This window comes from Acipenser ruthenus, chromosome 3 (assembly GCF_902713425.1).
Source record: "Acipenser ruthenus chromosome 3, fAciRut3.2 maternal haplotype, whole genome shotgun sequence".
Lineage (NCBI taxonomy): Eukaryota > Metazoa > Chordata > Actinopteri > Acipenseriformes > Acipenseridae > Acipenser > Acipenser ruthenus.
In genome coordinates, this window is record NC_081191.1 from 94,038,506 (window position 1) to 94,055,843 (window position 17,338).

Sequence of the window (17,338 nt, forward strand, 5' to 3'; positions counted from 1 at the left end):
TAAACGTTTAACCTCTTTTTTAGAGCTTATACGTTTAAAATACCCATCCCTACTGCAGTGCTCAATTAAGCCTGCTACAGCAGAGCACCCCAACATGATTTAATTGTACTGAATATGTATGTATGTATTTATGTATGTATGTGTGTGTGTGTATGTGTGTACATTTATTTACACAAGCAGTGTGCCACTTTTATCTCTTCACGGTGGGGGGGGGGTGTTGGATCATTACAAATTGTGTTCAAAAGACAGATCTGAGTCAGAGTCCATAAGGACAGATTGAGTCAGCAACTCAACAAGCATGTTAGTAACATAATGTACCCATCACTGCCAATACAAAATGAGAGCTATCAGCATCATGCACTACAGTACAGATTCCTCATGCACTACTTCCACAGTATGTACAGGACATGTAAAAATGCAAATCTGACAGGTTTCTCCAGGTATCTACACATTGCAATGTTTTGTGAAAAAGAACATCCGAACCAGGTTTCATATTATATAACAATATTGTGTAATGTCTTCATGCAGGGTTTAAAAAAATAAATAAACGGAACCGACATTTAATTTGAACATGGTGATGCTCTTAAATTATGTCATTAGGTTCTGCAGAGTGCTTTCGATTCAAAGGGAATTGTCGGCTTTTATCATCATGTATGTTTTGCCTCATATATATATAGAGTTAGCATCAAAGCTGTACTCCCTCACGTTCGTTTAAAAGACTGACCCGACAAGGAAATGGAGGTTTAAGCGCTTACGGGAACTTTTAATAATACAAAAATAAACAAAACACAAACAAAAACCTAACTCCTTGGGAGCGATAACTAAACTTTCGGGAACAGTCTCCTCCTGATGTCTGTGGTTGTTTTCTTCTTGCTCCGCAGTATTTCTGTTGATCCTCTCAGTCAACTCCTTTAAATCTTCCATTTCTAGGTCTCTAGGGGTGCCCACATGCTGCCACCAAATGTAACAAAGCTGTACACCCTCATGTTCGTTTGTCCCTGACAACACGGAAATTGAGGTTTAAGCGCTTACCAAACTTTTAACAATACAAAAATAAACAAAACAAACAAAAAACCTAACTAAACTTTCAGGAACAGCGCTGTCTAACCCGGGACAGCTAAGCAGTTTGCCCGTCCCCAAAACAAAACACACAGTTTTACACAATGTCACACGGTAGTACACACAGTACTTTCCTTGCGACTGCTCGGCAGCAGGGCACACACCTTCCTGCTTCCTTCTACTCAGCAGTCTCAAGCAAGAGATCTGCAGGTTTTATATATATATATATATATATATATATATATATATATATATATATATATATATATATATATATATATATAAAATACTTATTAGATGGGGGAGAGTCATCACCCTCAATTTGTTCAGTCAATAACTGATGTAACTTAAAAAAGAGGATGGTGAGTAAGTAGATTCAAGAAAATGCACAGAGTCCTTTTCTTCACTCAGTTGTTAGGTTTATTGAAATATGCAGGGAGTCTGGTCCCAGGTACAGGACAAACAGAATATTCGTTCTTACAATTGTTGCATGACATTAAATACCCTTCTGCATAGGTGTCTCTCTCCTCCTCTTTCTCTGACACTTAACCAATAGAAAAGATACAACTCATTATCCTGTTACCATATATTTCATTTAGTGTGAGTGTGTGTGTGTGTGTGTGTGTGTGTGTGTGTGTGTGTATGTGTAGTCTAGTGTGACGACCTCTGAACTCAGTGCATTCTTCAGACCCCTGGTGCCCCAAAAAGGTCCATACATCTGGTTTTTGTCATCTTCCTTGTAACTATCTCTCCGTTTTGCCTGAGACCCCTTTGAGTCCAGTGGCATTATCTCTTACTCTCCCTGTGAACCTTTGGGTCCAACGGCAGTCCCTGGGAGCCTTTTAGCTCCTTTATGCTTTGTATTCCCAAAAGTCTTAGAGCCTGGCCCCTTCTGGTCCACAGCATTGTTATCTTGTTAGCTTGCAGTCAATGTTGGACAAGAAGCTTGTAGACACAAGGTCTCTTATCAATTGTTAGCAGTACATGCAATTTGAACCAAACAGTCTGCTATCTGCAATATTAGTTTCTTTTCAGAAAAGAACACCAGTATAGCTCTGCCAGTCCACATGCGTAGCAAACTGCTAATCAATTCTCGATCCATGTTTTCCAACAATAACTAACACAAGCAGTTTAGAACGTGAGCCACAACTAGTGTGCTGATTTAGAGGTCATCAAACCTCCCTGTTGAAGAAATCTCCAGTGTTCCCAGCTATCCTACAGACAGCCATGAGAGCTTGGGTTTAAACATTGCAGTCCTGTATCCAGGGCTAGGATAGCCACCTGAAAACAGCAGACCAGCACACTAATGAGAAATAATAACAATATGTCAATCTATTCTCATTTTATTAACAGGACAAGACACTGAATCGGTTTTATAAGGAGTCTACAGGTTGTATTTCTGTAAAAAGTTACTGAGCTCTTTTTTAAACTATTGTTTTAGCATATTTTTCAATAAACGTTCCACAGAAGTGCGGTTCTTTCTTAACCATAATCTACATTCAATGCCAGATTTATTAAATTATTTATAAGCATTTAGGTATGTCACTATGTAAAGACATGCAGTATATAATATTTGTTTTTAATTCATGTATAAATAGGACAAGCTGAATGTAGAACACGAAATATCTGCAAGATCTCATATCTCTTCACCATGAGAAACTGCTGTTTTTTAACCACGTGTTATCCATGGTTATAACATGGAACTTCTTGTGTAGTTTTACATGACTTAAATGCAGCCCAGTACAAATTCATATTATACCTAAGGGGGGGTTCTCACATCAATACAAAGTGTTGATTAATTGTGACACAGTAATTACTGATCAGTTACTTGTAAACTGCTTATTTACCATCTTTGATTCATTATTTATAATGTCTTAACGTGAAAGATATGGAAAGTTCTGCCGACAAGCACCTTTCCTACATTGTTCACATCAATAAGCTTCCGAGTCCTCGTCAATGAGGCAGTTAACCTTCAGAACCCTACTGGCATGAAGTGCGAGTCTTGTAACAATCCCCCAAGGGTGTCACAGCAGTGTTTACACTGTGGTCTGGTGAGGACTAACCCCTCTCTGCTTGTTTGAGTCTAAGGGATTGCCAGCATGCCCTCTGACTCTCACACAAAGTGCTGTGAAGAGTAATCAATTCATTCATTAGTTACGTCTCGTCAGCCTTTCTAAAATACAGACATATCTGTTCCAGCATGCCGGCAGCGTGGAAGTTTACATCCGGAACAGCATCGCTCTTTTTAAAAAAAAGTTGGGTCAACTGAACAGAACTAAAAAAAGGTAGAGGAATTTCAGAAGTGCCATCATTTAAATAAACAGGGCGACCCTGATATTTACCAAGCATAATGATGGGAAAAACCTCAACCCTACACATAGCACCCCCAATCCAGGACTGCTGCTAACAGCCTGAGATTCACGTCTGCCAAAGACCTAAGTGCCTGACTCTACATGCAATCTGACAGCACAGCTGGTCTCATGAGGGACGAGGTCTTTTAGATGAGCCAGGCAGCTCCAGTCCACATTAACAAGCACAAAAAAAACTACACTGCTGTGTATGTGAACCGATTCAGCAAAGCAGCAGGCTGTGCATGCAAGAGACCACAATTAAATAAGCATAAGGCTGCTCTTTCCTGCACTCTATCTAGCCTGTGGACAGCTGGCTGGCTGGGCTGCTGTGCTGTCAATTCCTTACCTGCCTCAGACAGGGAAAGGGGGAAATGGTTTAAATGGAGCAGTATCCTCCATCCAGGCTGTGGAGTCAGGTAACAGGTCAGCTGTAAGCCTGAACACTCCCTGTGAGGCTCAGCTCCTGCTCCTGACAGCACAGATCAATAAAACACAATTTGTCTCATCTGGCAGGCCGCAAAGCTCATTTGTACCATACTGCTTTCATATGGGATGTTAAAGTCACAACTTACCCTGCCACTGTATACACTGCTAGCTCCGCGCACACACAATTTGGAAGAGAAAATAGATGAACAGGTAGAGCAAAAACCGACAGAACCCCTAGTCAAAAAACAGGTCTTGGGGTCGAGAGGGAACCCACGACATATACCCCAAGCAAGGAAAGTGAAGGCCCGGGTCAATGTAGAACAATTATCTGGGCAAAATAAACATTTAAAAAACTGTTCACAAAACATATAGCTATGGTTGCGTACATCCTTTTTTTTTTTTTTTTTTTTAAAGTTAGATGTGCCTAGGATCTAGCAGGTTACCCGTCATTAAACCCAGCAATGGGAGCACACCCTAATAAGCTCTGTGTGCATTAGGTGAAGACACTGCTTTGTAAATCCCTGCGAGCGTGGGAAGATCATGAATAGAAATCCTCGTTCTGTCTGTCTGCCAGGGAAAGCTCCTAAACACAGGCTTACAGATCAGCATGCTGTCCAGTGTGTCTGTTAGGACACACATAAGAACATAAGAAAGTTTACAAACGAGAGGAGGCCATTCGGCCCATCTTGCTTGTTTGGTTGTTAGTAGCTTATTGATCCCAGAATCTCATAAAGCAGCTTCTTGAAAGATCCCAGGGTGTCGGCTTCAACAACATTACTGGGGAGTTGGTTCCAGACTCTCAATTCTCTGTGTAAAAAAGTGCCTCTTATTTTCTGTTCTGAATGCCCCTTTATCTAATCTCCATTTGTGACCCCTGGTTTCAGGTCGAAAGAGTCCCTTGGGTCAGCATTGTCAATACCTTTTAGAACTTTGAATGCTTGAATCAGATTACCGCGTAGTGTTCTTTGTTCAAGACTGAATAGATTTAATTATTTTAGCCTGTCTGCATTTGCCATGCTTTTTAAACTCTGAATAATTCTGGTTGCTCTTCTTTGCACTCTTTCTAGAGCAGCAATATCCTTTTTGTAGTGAGGTGACCAGAACTGAACACAATATTCTAGGTGAGGTCTTACTAATGCATTGTAAAGTTTTAACATTACTTCCCTTGATTTAAATTCAACACTTTTTACTATATATCCGAGCATCTTGTTGGCCTTTTTTATAGCTTCAACACATTGTCTAGATGAAGACAATTGAGTCAACATAAACTCCAAGGTCTTTTTCATAGATTCCTTCTTCAATTTCAGTATCTCCCACATGATATTTATAATGCACATTTTATTTGCCTGCGTGCAGTACTTTACACTATTCTCTATTAAATGTCATTTGCCATGTGCATGCCCAGTTCTAAATGCTGTCTAGATCATTTTGAATGAACTTTGCTGCTGCACCAGTGTTTGCCACTCCTCCTATTTTTATGTCGTCTGCAAATTTAACAAGTTTGCTTGCTATACCAGAAGTCATTGATGTAGATTAGGAATAACAGAGGACCTAATACGGATCCCTGTGGTACTCCACTGGTTACCTTGCTCCATTTTGCTCCTCTAATCAGTACTTTCTGTTTTCTACATGTTAGCCACTCCCTAATCCATGTGCATGCATTTTACATGGAGGGCAAACAGATGGGACTTTCCAGCTGGAATTGTGGTTCCTCTCCAGAGGGTGGGATAATCTTTGAAATAATCTTCCTACTTTACTAACTGCATTGGCGGCCACTGTTCCAAAAAGGAATATAGAGCTCTGATAACCTGGATTCTACCTGCTTCGGGGCATTGTGGTTAATACACTCTCTTTCAGTGCCGGTTCGCACCCAGCCTCTGCCATATGACAGCTAACCTACTTTCCTTCCCAGCATGGAATGAACCCAACCTTGTCCCACATGCAGCTTTCACCCTGCTTTATATCAAAACTCCCAGTGCTCAAGATTCAAGCTTTATATTGCTATATGCACTGTAGTACCACTTATTACAGAAAGTACCACTTTCTGTCAACAACCTTACCATGTTAGAGCGCTGACTGCCAACTTAAAAAGACCAACTGGCAACCAGTTTCAGATTTCTGAGGCAGTGTTAAAAGCAAAGACACCATTCAGACCTTGCTGTGCCACCAATTGGTCGTAATTCAACAAAAGCATGTAAAAGAAAGAAACTGTAGCTTGTCAAAAACAGTTTATAATTAGATTTCCATCTATACTTTACTTCCCTCCTCCCTTGATCCACTCACTAGTGTTTATTCAAAGAGACATTTAGGGAGTTTCCCTTCTAGAGCTGATCTTATCTAAAGAGTCTCTTCCACATATTAAATTCAAGTTCTCGTCAGATCTGTCATCATCAACTCTACGAGTACAAAACAGCCACTTGCAACCCCCCACCCCCTCATTAAACTCTCTGTTTTGCCTACGACTTTTTCCCCTGTTACATTGCATTTCTATTTCACTCATTTCTGTTATTGCCATTGTGCTCTAAAGTAAAATAAGCTGCATTCTGTCGCCTGACCCTGTACAGTAATTTCTTTATGGAAATATGCCAGCTCAGCTCAGCGACTGGAGGAAATGAATATACATCAATATTGGATCAACAAAATACAACCGCTCAGAAGAGCAACACACGATAAAAACGAGGGACACAGAGAAAGCCAATAAATACATGCATGGAGCTACCTGCTCTTCAAGTTGCTTACATGTTTCTCTCTTGCTTGGTCCATTACCTGGTTCAGGTTCTTCAATTGGCTCAGCGGTCTCGAGGACCTCACATGTCTGGCTTGCTTGCAGTTCCTCCACTTCCACTTGCTGGCAGATTGTGCAGACATATCCGTCTTTTTGCAAGACACTGGTTTCGTTCTCTGCTTGTCTGTCGCAGTCTAGATGTATCCACCTAAAATCAATTAAGTAATGACATTTTCATTTGCAACCCTGGAACAGAAGTGCATCTGAAGGTCTTCATGGGTTTATGATGACTGCCGTTGCCCAAGACAGGAAAATCCTAGTTGAACGATGTCAAACTTGCACCTCCATGTCACATGCACATGTTTCTTATTATCCACCTCATTGATGATCACTTCCACTGGCTCACCAGCATGCACTGCAGCATGGAGACAAGAGGCAGGGGAACTGTGGATACAGTTAGCTACACCCCCATCCAGTTCAAATAACAATGACTGGAGGATCGTCAGAAGATTTAGTTAGGACTCCACCTGCATGACTATGGGTTAGTCAACACACTCCAACATCCCACTACCTGTTACAGAATCAAGCTATATCCGTTTCATAACTATCCAAGTGAGGGTTATCTTATGCTAAGTGTTTTTTGTAACAGGATGGCAACACTTACCTTTTGCACATCTGACAGCAAAGCATGTCCTTCTGGGAATCTGGGTGGAACGCCTTTCCACAAAGTGGACAGGACAAGCCCGCGTCCTGCTGCTGGTAGCAGTTATCACACAATAAACAATTGTGGTGCCACTGAGAACTTGTTCTGGTGCCACACTGCTCACATACTCTGCAATTCTGTTAGGGGGAAAAAAGTTAAGATGTCAATTGTAAGTGCTTCACCACGCTAAGAAATATACATTACAATGTAGCTCGTTAAGAAAAGTCGTCATCCACACATGCACATTTTTACAAAAATAAAACTGAACAATGTTCTGTAATAATTCACTTGAAAATAGTGCACTGTATTTTAAGAACGTTCCCCAACATCTGAGAAAGCAGTTGTATTTGATACATTTAAACAATTACTCTTTTCTTTGTAAAAACCTGCGTCAATGAGATGATGAAGTCCTGGCTGCAGTGCTGTATGGAACGCTCGTGAGTTCTGAGTCAGATCTCTGCCTGTCAGGCTGGGAGTTCTGCTCATCCTCAAAGGGGTGGCGAGTGTAGATCACGAGAGCACTTTTGGGATTTCGTAGTTAAACAGGGTAAGAAATTTCAGACTGTCTAGCTATCTCAAATTGCACTGGATATTTGAGCTCCCAGCATGGAGGGATTCATTCCAGCCAGGCCAGTGGCCAGCAGCTAAATCAGCAATTAGCATCTGCAGGCTGTGTGGCAGGGAGGTGCTCACAGCACTGCCAGAGACAGGGGAAACATACATCAAAGAGATCAAATCTGAATAGTACGAGACAGGACATCCAAATATTGTTTTAATTGCATTTACTTACACCGTAACTGTCAAGTAATTAATCATAATTGTATTTTGTTTCACACAGAATAATTCACTCCAATCTGATTAAATACAAACATCACATCAGAAAGTTCTGCTTAAAGAAATAAGCAGGCAACTTTTATATCACTAGAACCATCGACTATCACCTTGTAAGGACTTGGTCTATATGGGCATTATAATACATTATAAAAAGGGCATTTAAGGAGCTCAAATTTGACCTTGTTTCACACTCAGTATAGCGCAGTATAAATACCACAACAGAGCCACAGTCTGTGAGGGGTGAAGCTTTTCTAACCAGGACTACTCAAAATGAAACTATTATAATATAAACTGAAAACGAGGCAAATACCGCAAGAAACTGAAAAGGTGACAAGGGGGAGTGGTTTTAGTATAGCTCTGTATCTGAAACGCTGAGTCAAACCCGCACTTCTGAGGCTTGCTAAATCAGACAGCACAAAAGGGATTTACTTTGTTGCGAGCCAGCAGCATCACATCCACTCCGCTCAATAACCATTAGCCCGACCTGAGGCCATGGCTAACTAAATAAATCCAATATTCATCTCACTTCTCCTCATCCTAAACACAATGATTTCCAAAGGAAAGACACAACTATATATAACCAAAAAAAACAAAAAATAAAAAATCCTTACTTTGCATCTCCAGCTATTTGTAGGTATGGAGTCCATTACAGGTTGTAGGCAAAACGTGTGATAACCCTTGTCACATGTGTCACATACCAACATCTTACTGTCCTCCCCAGGGTTCCTGAAACATGAGCACAGTATTACCCATCTGCAGCCAGTTTAGCAAACATGCATGACCTCACTGGAATACCCCACATGCTGTTGCAGCCAGCACCTTTCTGTGGTTCTTGGACTTCTGTTTCATGAGGCAATGCTTAATTGATTTGTGCCATGAATTAACTCTGCATTAACCCAGAGATTTAGTGAATTAGAATTGCATAGAAATATAATGAACAGAGCTATTGAAATGGAAAATTCCATAATGTTTACCATCACCTAAAATTATCTTCCAGTGTTATTGGAGGGGAAAATGAACAGTTTTAATAAAGGCATTCAACATCAGGAAATGAATTCTAGTGCCATTTCTTACTCTGTGCAATATACCATCTGCGTGCAGTATATGCATTGTGTTTCTCAGGGACGAGAGGGCTGGTGCTACAGTACACACTGTTACCCAGTTGGGGAGTTGGTGTCAAGCATGTTGGTTCACCACTTACTTGCAGGTTTGGCAGACTTTGCAGTCGGGGCACTGCCAGCCTGCCCTCTTCAAAGGGGTCACCCCTATATCCAGGCACATCCCATGGTAATGCTGCCCACAACTGGTACAAAACAGCTGGTCCAGGAGGTCTCCTGGACTGTCACACAATGCACAGTTCGCGTCATCCTTTACTGTATTTGGAAAGAGAAAAAATAAAATAATACAGGACACACAGATTACTGTATAAAACTAGATCACGTTCCTTAGAAACAAAGCTTTCTTTTGTGGCGCAGTGTCATGAGAATGTCAATTAAGAATACTGCTTTACATGCAAGTGGAAGCAAATATGCATCCTCCAGGTTAACTCGGTGCGTCTCAAACCTTGAAAAGGTACAAACCTTTAAAAACAAATACTACTTAAGCTGAATTCTCTTCAATACATTTGATAATATCTGCACATTTCTTTTACAAAATATATATTTAAAGAAAGTAAACCTGGTCCCATTATAAACGTGCACACTACTGTAGATGCGTAAGATGTTGGCTTGAACACAACTAAGCAAAGCAGCTGCATTTGGCTGAAGAGGAGACATGTGAGTTTGCAGTAGAGGAGTATGAAATCTCTAGGAGATGATTACATCGTTAATTGAATTGAGCACAAATTGGGAATTGCTGGTCCCATGTTTCTTCAAATCCTGCTATGTCATCATGAGCCAGTGAGCCAGGTTACAGCTCCGCTGCAACAACCCCTCTCTGAAACAAGCCGTAACCTACACACAGAAGTTCTGGAGACAGGTCAAAGCACTTCGCTTTCCCATTACTCAAGCCACTCAAAAAGGTACTGTTTCTTTCTCCCCAGTTGAAGTACATGATGTCTGAGTGAGGAAAGAAACTGTATTTATTACATTTTTTGTCCATTAATTAAAATGATCACAACAAGCTATATATATATATATATATATATATATATATATATATATATATATATATATAACGTGCCACAGAGGAGATGGCTGAGCCAGGTGCTCCGGGACCTGGTTTAATATCCCTTAGGCCGGAGATACTCGAGCAATAAGGCCATTTTTTATTGGCAACTCAAACTGACTGCATGTCACTAATTGACAACTCAAATTGCCAACAATTTCCAATTAACAATCGAGTTGCTAGAATAGACCAATGCTTGATTTTCATCAATTCAGTTGACAATTGTGTTCAGCCTATGGTATTGCATTTTCTAAATCACCTGACTTCACTCTCAATTTTTTTCAAATAGAAAGTATGGCTACGTTGCAATTGATTGTTTTCATGATAGGAAATGTGATGTTTGAAACGCGGAATATAAAGACTGCAGGAAAAAAAGATGACTAATAGATTGGAATTAGCAAATATTTTTTCAAAAAAATCACCAGTGGAGGGAAAAGACAAACTGCAGATATTTTCCTTCCCTAACCCTTCTCTCTTCAAAATACTGAGTTCGGAGGTTCTTCAGCTTGTCTTTCACCTCCACTGGTCCATACTCAAGTTTTTCTACGTCAACGTCTTTTCAAAAAATATTCCAATTACTAAAGCAGCTGCTGAAACATATTTACTGCAAAACAGGCGCCATCATAAAACTGCTTAAAACAATTGTCAATTTCAGTGTGCGTGTGGCACATTTAGCAACCGCAATTAAGTTGTACATTTTTTTGTTGTCAAATACAAGAAAAATTGCTTGTGTAGTCAGCCTTGTTTGGATTAATATAATAAATGACAATGAATGAATGAGTGGGAGCTAAGGACTTACATCTACCTGTAGCCTGCTCGATGTGTTCTGGGCAAAGGAGAGTGTGACTCCTGATATCCTGAAAAGTGCCAGCTGCCGCTGCACAGGGATAATGGTACAAGCGGCTGCACTTCTCTTCACAGCATTTGATGGTTGCTCCAAGGCGCTTACAGTATGCACAGTGCTAAACATATGGAGAGAAAACAAAATAAACACGTTCAAGTACCAGTAAAGCATGCAAACTGCCAACCTATTAACCCTGGAAGGCTGTGCACTGCATGTACAGTATGACTTAATATCCTGTGTAGGGGTCAATTAAGGTTAAATAAATAGTGAGCACACTTGAGAACACTTTGCTGCAAGGTGGGAGGATGTTTTCCAACTCAACCGACAGAGGAACAAGGATTTGATAAAGTGGGGTACATTGGACCTTGTGTAGAAGAGATGTGTTAGAGATATTGTTAAGAAAACAGAGTGTAAGCAGAGTTCACAAAGTTCAGCTTCACACACACACAGTTAGGCAAGATATATAAGACAGGCACTTGAGAGTGCGGGTGAGAAAAGCCACCTGAATCCTCTCCTGAGGACAGACCATCTCTGTACCTGAGCTTTCTAAAGGAACATTAGGTAGCTGAAAACTATCCGATTTCTGTTTATAGCTCGGTGCTACATTGTTGTGTCTAATGATAATGTTTAAGCTACATGCGTGTAACTTTTGAATATTGGAATCAATACATGGAAACTTACTAGCATAACAATTGGTACACTCGTTTGCAGACATTAAAACTGAAAGTTAGCTCAAATTTTAACCCTCCTATCATAAAAGGTACAATACATATCAGTTAATCACACATAGTGCCTTTCATGAAAATCAAAGAAATCATAGTCACAGTTAAATATAACACAACCATATATATATATATATATATATATATATATATATATATATATATATATATATATATCCCAGAATTTTGTAGGCTTGACAAGACAACCTTTCAAAGCCAAACCAATAGATAAGGCGTGGGGCGTGGGTGAACACGTCTAGATTAGAATCTCTACTCATCTTGTGTCATAACTGATTCTCTAAAGACCTGTGTGCAAGTACTTCCTAAAACTCACTTCCTGCTTCATGATTTCTGAAAACCCACTCGCCATGCACCAGAGTTTCTTTGAGAAATTACCTCTCTTAATATCATCTCGCAAACTAGCTTAATTGTTTTGTGCAGCCTGTCAAATGCTGCGTGGCCAGGCTTTACTAAGTAACCACAGGACATAATTAATTTCCAACGCAACCAACAACCAATAATCATCCTGGCTGATAAACTGACATTTTCTGCAGCCTGTCAAATACTGCGTGGGTGGTCTTAACGGGATAGAGTTCAGTTACAAAACACCAACGTCAGCAAATTTTAACAGTCAGTATTATACAAATGCACACAAAATAAAAAGGTATTGATAGCTCTCCTCGGTCAATATTTCTTGCCTTTTTTAGATGACACAAACTGCTTCATTCCAGTTAATGATACAAAATGTACTTGTCCTGTAGTAAACTAGATGCATTTGTGTAAATGTAAAGAATGACTAAATGTACACGATTAAAACACTGTCTTTAATTCACTGTTAGTTTTCTATCTTTGTTTCTCGCACTCGTAATGTTCTCTCATAAGCAAACATGAAACCCGGTTTATATCATGACTCGCTTTATATCACGAGTTATGCCTGCACGGCAATCATGATATAAAGCGGGTTCATCTGTATATAGGCTGGAGAAAAAAAACCAAAACAACCACCTATCAGCAGGAGAATGTGTAGCAGTGGAGCATTCCGTTGCTGGAAAGGGTATGTCTAAAGCCACTGTTTGGGAAAAATTACAATATTGTTGTATTCTGCGATAATAAAAGTCCATGTGGCTTTTGTACAATGCAAATCTTGCAAAATATTACTGAAATATGACAGCAAAAAGACAGGAAATTCATCTCTGCAGCAGCACACTGAAAATTAATGTATTCGTCCTGTAGCAGTTTTGAAAGCCATAGTTTTTAAGTCATTAACTTAGCGGTTTGATATGATATAGGCTTGTCCAAAATGAGTATGTGAATTTGCAACAGCATCTTCTGTGTGGCTGTTTCTGGTAACAAAGTTTTGAAGAAGCCTGTTGTTGTCTTCTTTTAAAATCATGCAGTGTTGGATTATTAGGAAAAAAAGTAAATGAGATGATTAACCGAGAGTGATTTATTTATTTATTTTACATTTTAACTGGAAACAGGGAATACGCTACACTGGTACATAGTTTCAAAAGTGCATGTTTGGAATATATTTGTGGAGATGGTCGGGTATGCAAATATTTCATAGGTCTCGGGCTCGGGCTCGGGGTTTGATTCACATTAGGTTTTAAATTTAGGCCTGAGCAGACCTCTGCTACTCAGCATCAAACAATTAACACAGTAATATGGCTTGTTAACTGACTGAGATTTTAAAAGGAGGACAGGACTGCAATACATTCTTCATTATTCTGTCCTGCCCACTTCAATTGTTTCTAGTTTTTCAGTATGGGGTGGATTATATGCTTAATTGGAACCACATATATTTCTCTAAAAGTTATGCTGCCTATTGTAGCCATCTCTAATGTTACTCCACTGACTTCTACTAATACAAATTACTGCTGGGAGGGATGTCAACTATACAAGTTCTATTGCAAATATTATAGTTATTACAGCTTCATTTTTTTTTTTTTTTTTTAAAGACTTTAAGAACTAGATCTAAAAGGCCCTTTGCTTTATTTGTACATATGACAATGAAATGAACAAATGCCAATAGTCTGCAACATAATCCACTACACCTGATTTTTATTACATGAGTGTAGCTGATATTTACTTCATGCTAATATTGGACGGCTTTCGCCAAGATAAAATGAGATAGTAGTGGTGGTGGAGGGAATATACCAGCCTTCAGCGCGTTTCCTGAAGTGTAATGCTGGCTCCAGGGATCAGCATATTTGCAGCCTCCCTAGCACCTCAGTATGGCAAGCGTCTGGAATGGGCTGGGTGGCGCACTTCGCAGGGGGGCTAGCCCACAACACCTCAGGAAGGCTCGACAGTGATGCTGGCATCCCAGCACTACTCCCTTCCACAAACCGTGTGGAGGATTGTGTGCAGCTACTCGGCAATAATGGGAAAGCAGAAAGAACCTCAGTGATTTCACAAGGCGCATGATAGTGGTTCCCCGTGCAACCAGCTGAACACAGCGGCTGCACTGACCAACGAGCTGAACACAGCGGCTGCACTGACCAACGAGCTGAACACAGCCGCTGCACTGACCAACGAGCTGAACACTGCCGCTGCACTGACCAACGTGCTGAACACTGCCGCTGCACTGACCAAAGTGCTGAACACTGCCGCTGCACTGACCAACGAGCTGAACACAGCCGCTGCACTGACCAACGAGCTGAACACAGCCGCTGCACTGACCAACGAGCTGAACACAGCCGCTGCATTGACCAACGAGCTGAACACAGAGGCTGCACTGACCAACGAGCTGAACACAGCCGCTGCACTGACCAATGAGCTGAACACTGTGGCTGCACTGACCAATGAGGAAATCAAGTCTCTAGAGTGTTCCTACAACACCAATATGCATTGTTACCAGAAAACTCAATTCGTTAGCAAGCAGGCCAAGACACCCTCCACAAGCATCTGCAACATCAAACTGCATATCTTCAGCTACTTGAGGTCTGCTTTAAGGGCTATTTTCTAGTTGCTATTCAGGGATGTCAAATAGCAATTCAGAATAACACTGCATTGTTTAGTTGTGGGGTACTGTATATAGTCTCGCAATGGATGACTCGCCAATAGCTCAATTATGTTTTAAAAAACATAATATAAAATATATTTGCCATAGATGCTAATGGCCATAAATGACTGCAGCAACTACAGTCAAGGTCTAACATTATAAAGCACCACAACAGCCCTATTCTCTTGCCTCTAGACTACAGCATGACTCCTTCCTCTGAGAAGGCGGGGAGGGGAGGGAACACACACAGGTAGAAACAGGAGCCCTTGCATCAGGACTGTACAATATGCATAGAGAAGGAAGGGGTTACTGTTATTCTATTTGAACTTTAGCAAGCTACTAATTAAAATCTATCTTGGCATTAAAAAAACAAAAGCTACCAGTAATCCAGCCATTAAAGCATTAATAGGCCTGGCATTTGGCTCAAGCGTAAATGAGTAAACTGACAATAATTGAACTGCTTACTGGTACAAATGCAATGCAGCGAACATGAGGGCCGTGTACATCAAGCGGTAAGCAGCCAGCTGCACCTGCCTCCTGAGTGTTCTGACCTTTCCATTTCTCAGATGAGCGAGCAGCGCTGCCAGGCCCGACCTTTACCACAGGCCTTGTCCATCACACTGCTCCCAATCCCATGGGGAGCAAACCATTTGAAGCCACTTGAGACACAATCAGATGTGACTGATGCACAACTGCACCTTTCCTCAGCAATCTCCCCCATTTCCTTTAACTAATGCCAGTTTGTGTAGTTCCAGTTCCTGCCTTGACATGAATAAAAATCAAAATCTAAAAAATAACTTTGTCTTAAGCTTTAGCTTGAAATGTAATTCTGCAACACCCTCAACCCGTTTTACTTTTAAACCAAACTTTAAACACCACATCAAAAAAAAAAAACAAAAAAAAAAAACAACACACACACACACACACACACACACACACACACACACACAACACAAAAGCAAGTGGTTCCCCTTTAAGGGAACTCTAAGCCACTTTTTCAGGAACAGAGACATGAAACCTGGTTCCAGGAGACTGGAAGACCTCATTTGAGGCATAGGCTGTATTGAACTCCAAGTCTCCCCTGAACCCTAGTCTCCTGAAACAAAGTTCCAAGCCACAAAGTGGCTCTGTGTTCCCTCAGCTTTACTGTCCCGACAAACTTTTGGTTCTTCGCTCTGCAGTACTGTAGGTCACATGATCTGAATGCAGGCTTTACCCACCCTTGATTATCACATCAACACCAATAATAAAGTGTAGAGTGGAACAGTCTAATGAAAAGGGCAGGTTCATGCACTGTTGAATAGAGATAGAGATTTGCTGCTCTTTAGATAATTCAGCTGACTAATGCGTTTACTTGTTATGCTGGAATGGCTTGCCAGTATGATTAAATGATAAATCAACTTACTTTCCCATTACTTGAATGCATTTAAATGATAAAAATCCACCTCAACAATCTTTAATACAATCTTATAAATAGTTACAAAAAAAATACTCCTACAGTAATGACTGATTCACTTATTTTACATTTTTACAATTTTACATTTAACCTCAAGGTGAGGTCAAAAGGTCATGATCAAGGTCATTTTTGAAATGAGCATATATGGGTTCCTAAATGTGTTGTATAGTAGCCATAACCTATGTGCACTGTAAGGAGTTAAAGCTAGTTTTACATTTGACCTTAGAAAGGTCAAAGGTCACAGGAAGGTCATTTATGGATAGAGCACATATGGTTTTCTGATATGTGTTCCATAGTAACCATTAACATATCTGCACTTTATAAGGAGTTATAAGCTAGTTTTACATTTGACCAAAGACTGAAAGGATTTTAAAGAAATGTGTCAGGTGGCCATATTGGTTTACGCACAAACACCATTTTTGAAAAAGTCAATTGTATTGACACAGGGATGATGCTTGTCAACTTGATTTAAATCAAACCATTTTTCAACTGAAGCAGTTTTAAATTTAAGAAGAAAATGTAGGTCTAACGGCCATCTTGTTTTACAAAAGAACACAATTTTTCCCCTATATGAATTCCATTGTCCCCAGAATGATGCTGGTTAAACGGTTTGCAAACAGAAGAAGTTTGATGTTTGGGGCAAATTTAGTGGCAGCCATTTTGATAGTAAAATTTATCGCAGCAACCTTTGCTTCGCAAACTTGAAGCGGGTGTGATTGTTGATGATGTATGGAAAGTTCCAGATCAAATCGGTTCCCAAGAAGATTATTTTGAAAGGTTTTTAAAGAAATGCGTCAGGCCGCCATCTTGGTTGACGCAAGAAATCAATTTTTTTTTCCATCTGACCTGTAATCTACACAGGATAATACCTGCCAAGTTTCATGTTGATTGGTTACACCGCGTGTGAACAGGAGCAGTTTAAAGTTTTAGGAGGAAAAACGACAATAAGAAAAAAAATCTTTACAATAACAATAGGCTTCCCAAGGCAGCTTGGAAGCCTAATTATTATCTCAGACAAGCCATGATGCCCAGCAGTCCAAAGCACAGA

The 17,338-nt window shown here is 40.3% G+C and overlaps 1 protein-coding gene across 17 annotated transcripts in view; it reads right to left on the reverse strand.

Moving 5' to 3' along the window:
- The window catches only part of LOC117394699 (histone-lysine N-methyltransferase 2C-like), a 147,718-nt gene that overhangs the window by 72,193 nt on the left and 58,187 nt on the right, over window positions 1–17,338 (reverse strand). For 16 of the 17 annotated variants that reach the window (XM_059018942.1, XM_059018939.1, XM_059018949.1 and 13 more), the window contains 5 exons: window positions 11,064–11,226; window positions 9,300–9,471; window positions 8,710–8,824; window positions 7,226–7,401; window positions 6,603–6,769 (listed from right to left, as the gene is read on the reverse strand). In XM_059018942.1, coding sequence (XP_058874925.1) covers window positions 6,603–6,769; window positions 7,226–7,401; window positions 8,710–8,824; window positions 9,300–9,471; window positions 11,064–11,226 — 793 coding nt within the window. The remainder of the gene's footprint in view (window positions 1–6,602; window positions 6,770–7,225; window positions 7,402–8,709; window positions 8,825–9,299; window positions 9,472–11,063; window positions 11,227–17,338) is intronic. The other variant, XM_059018926.1, reaches the window with a different exon arrangement.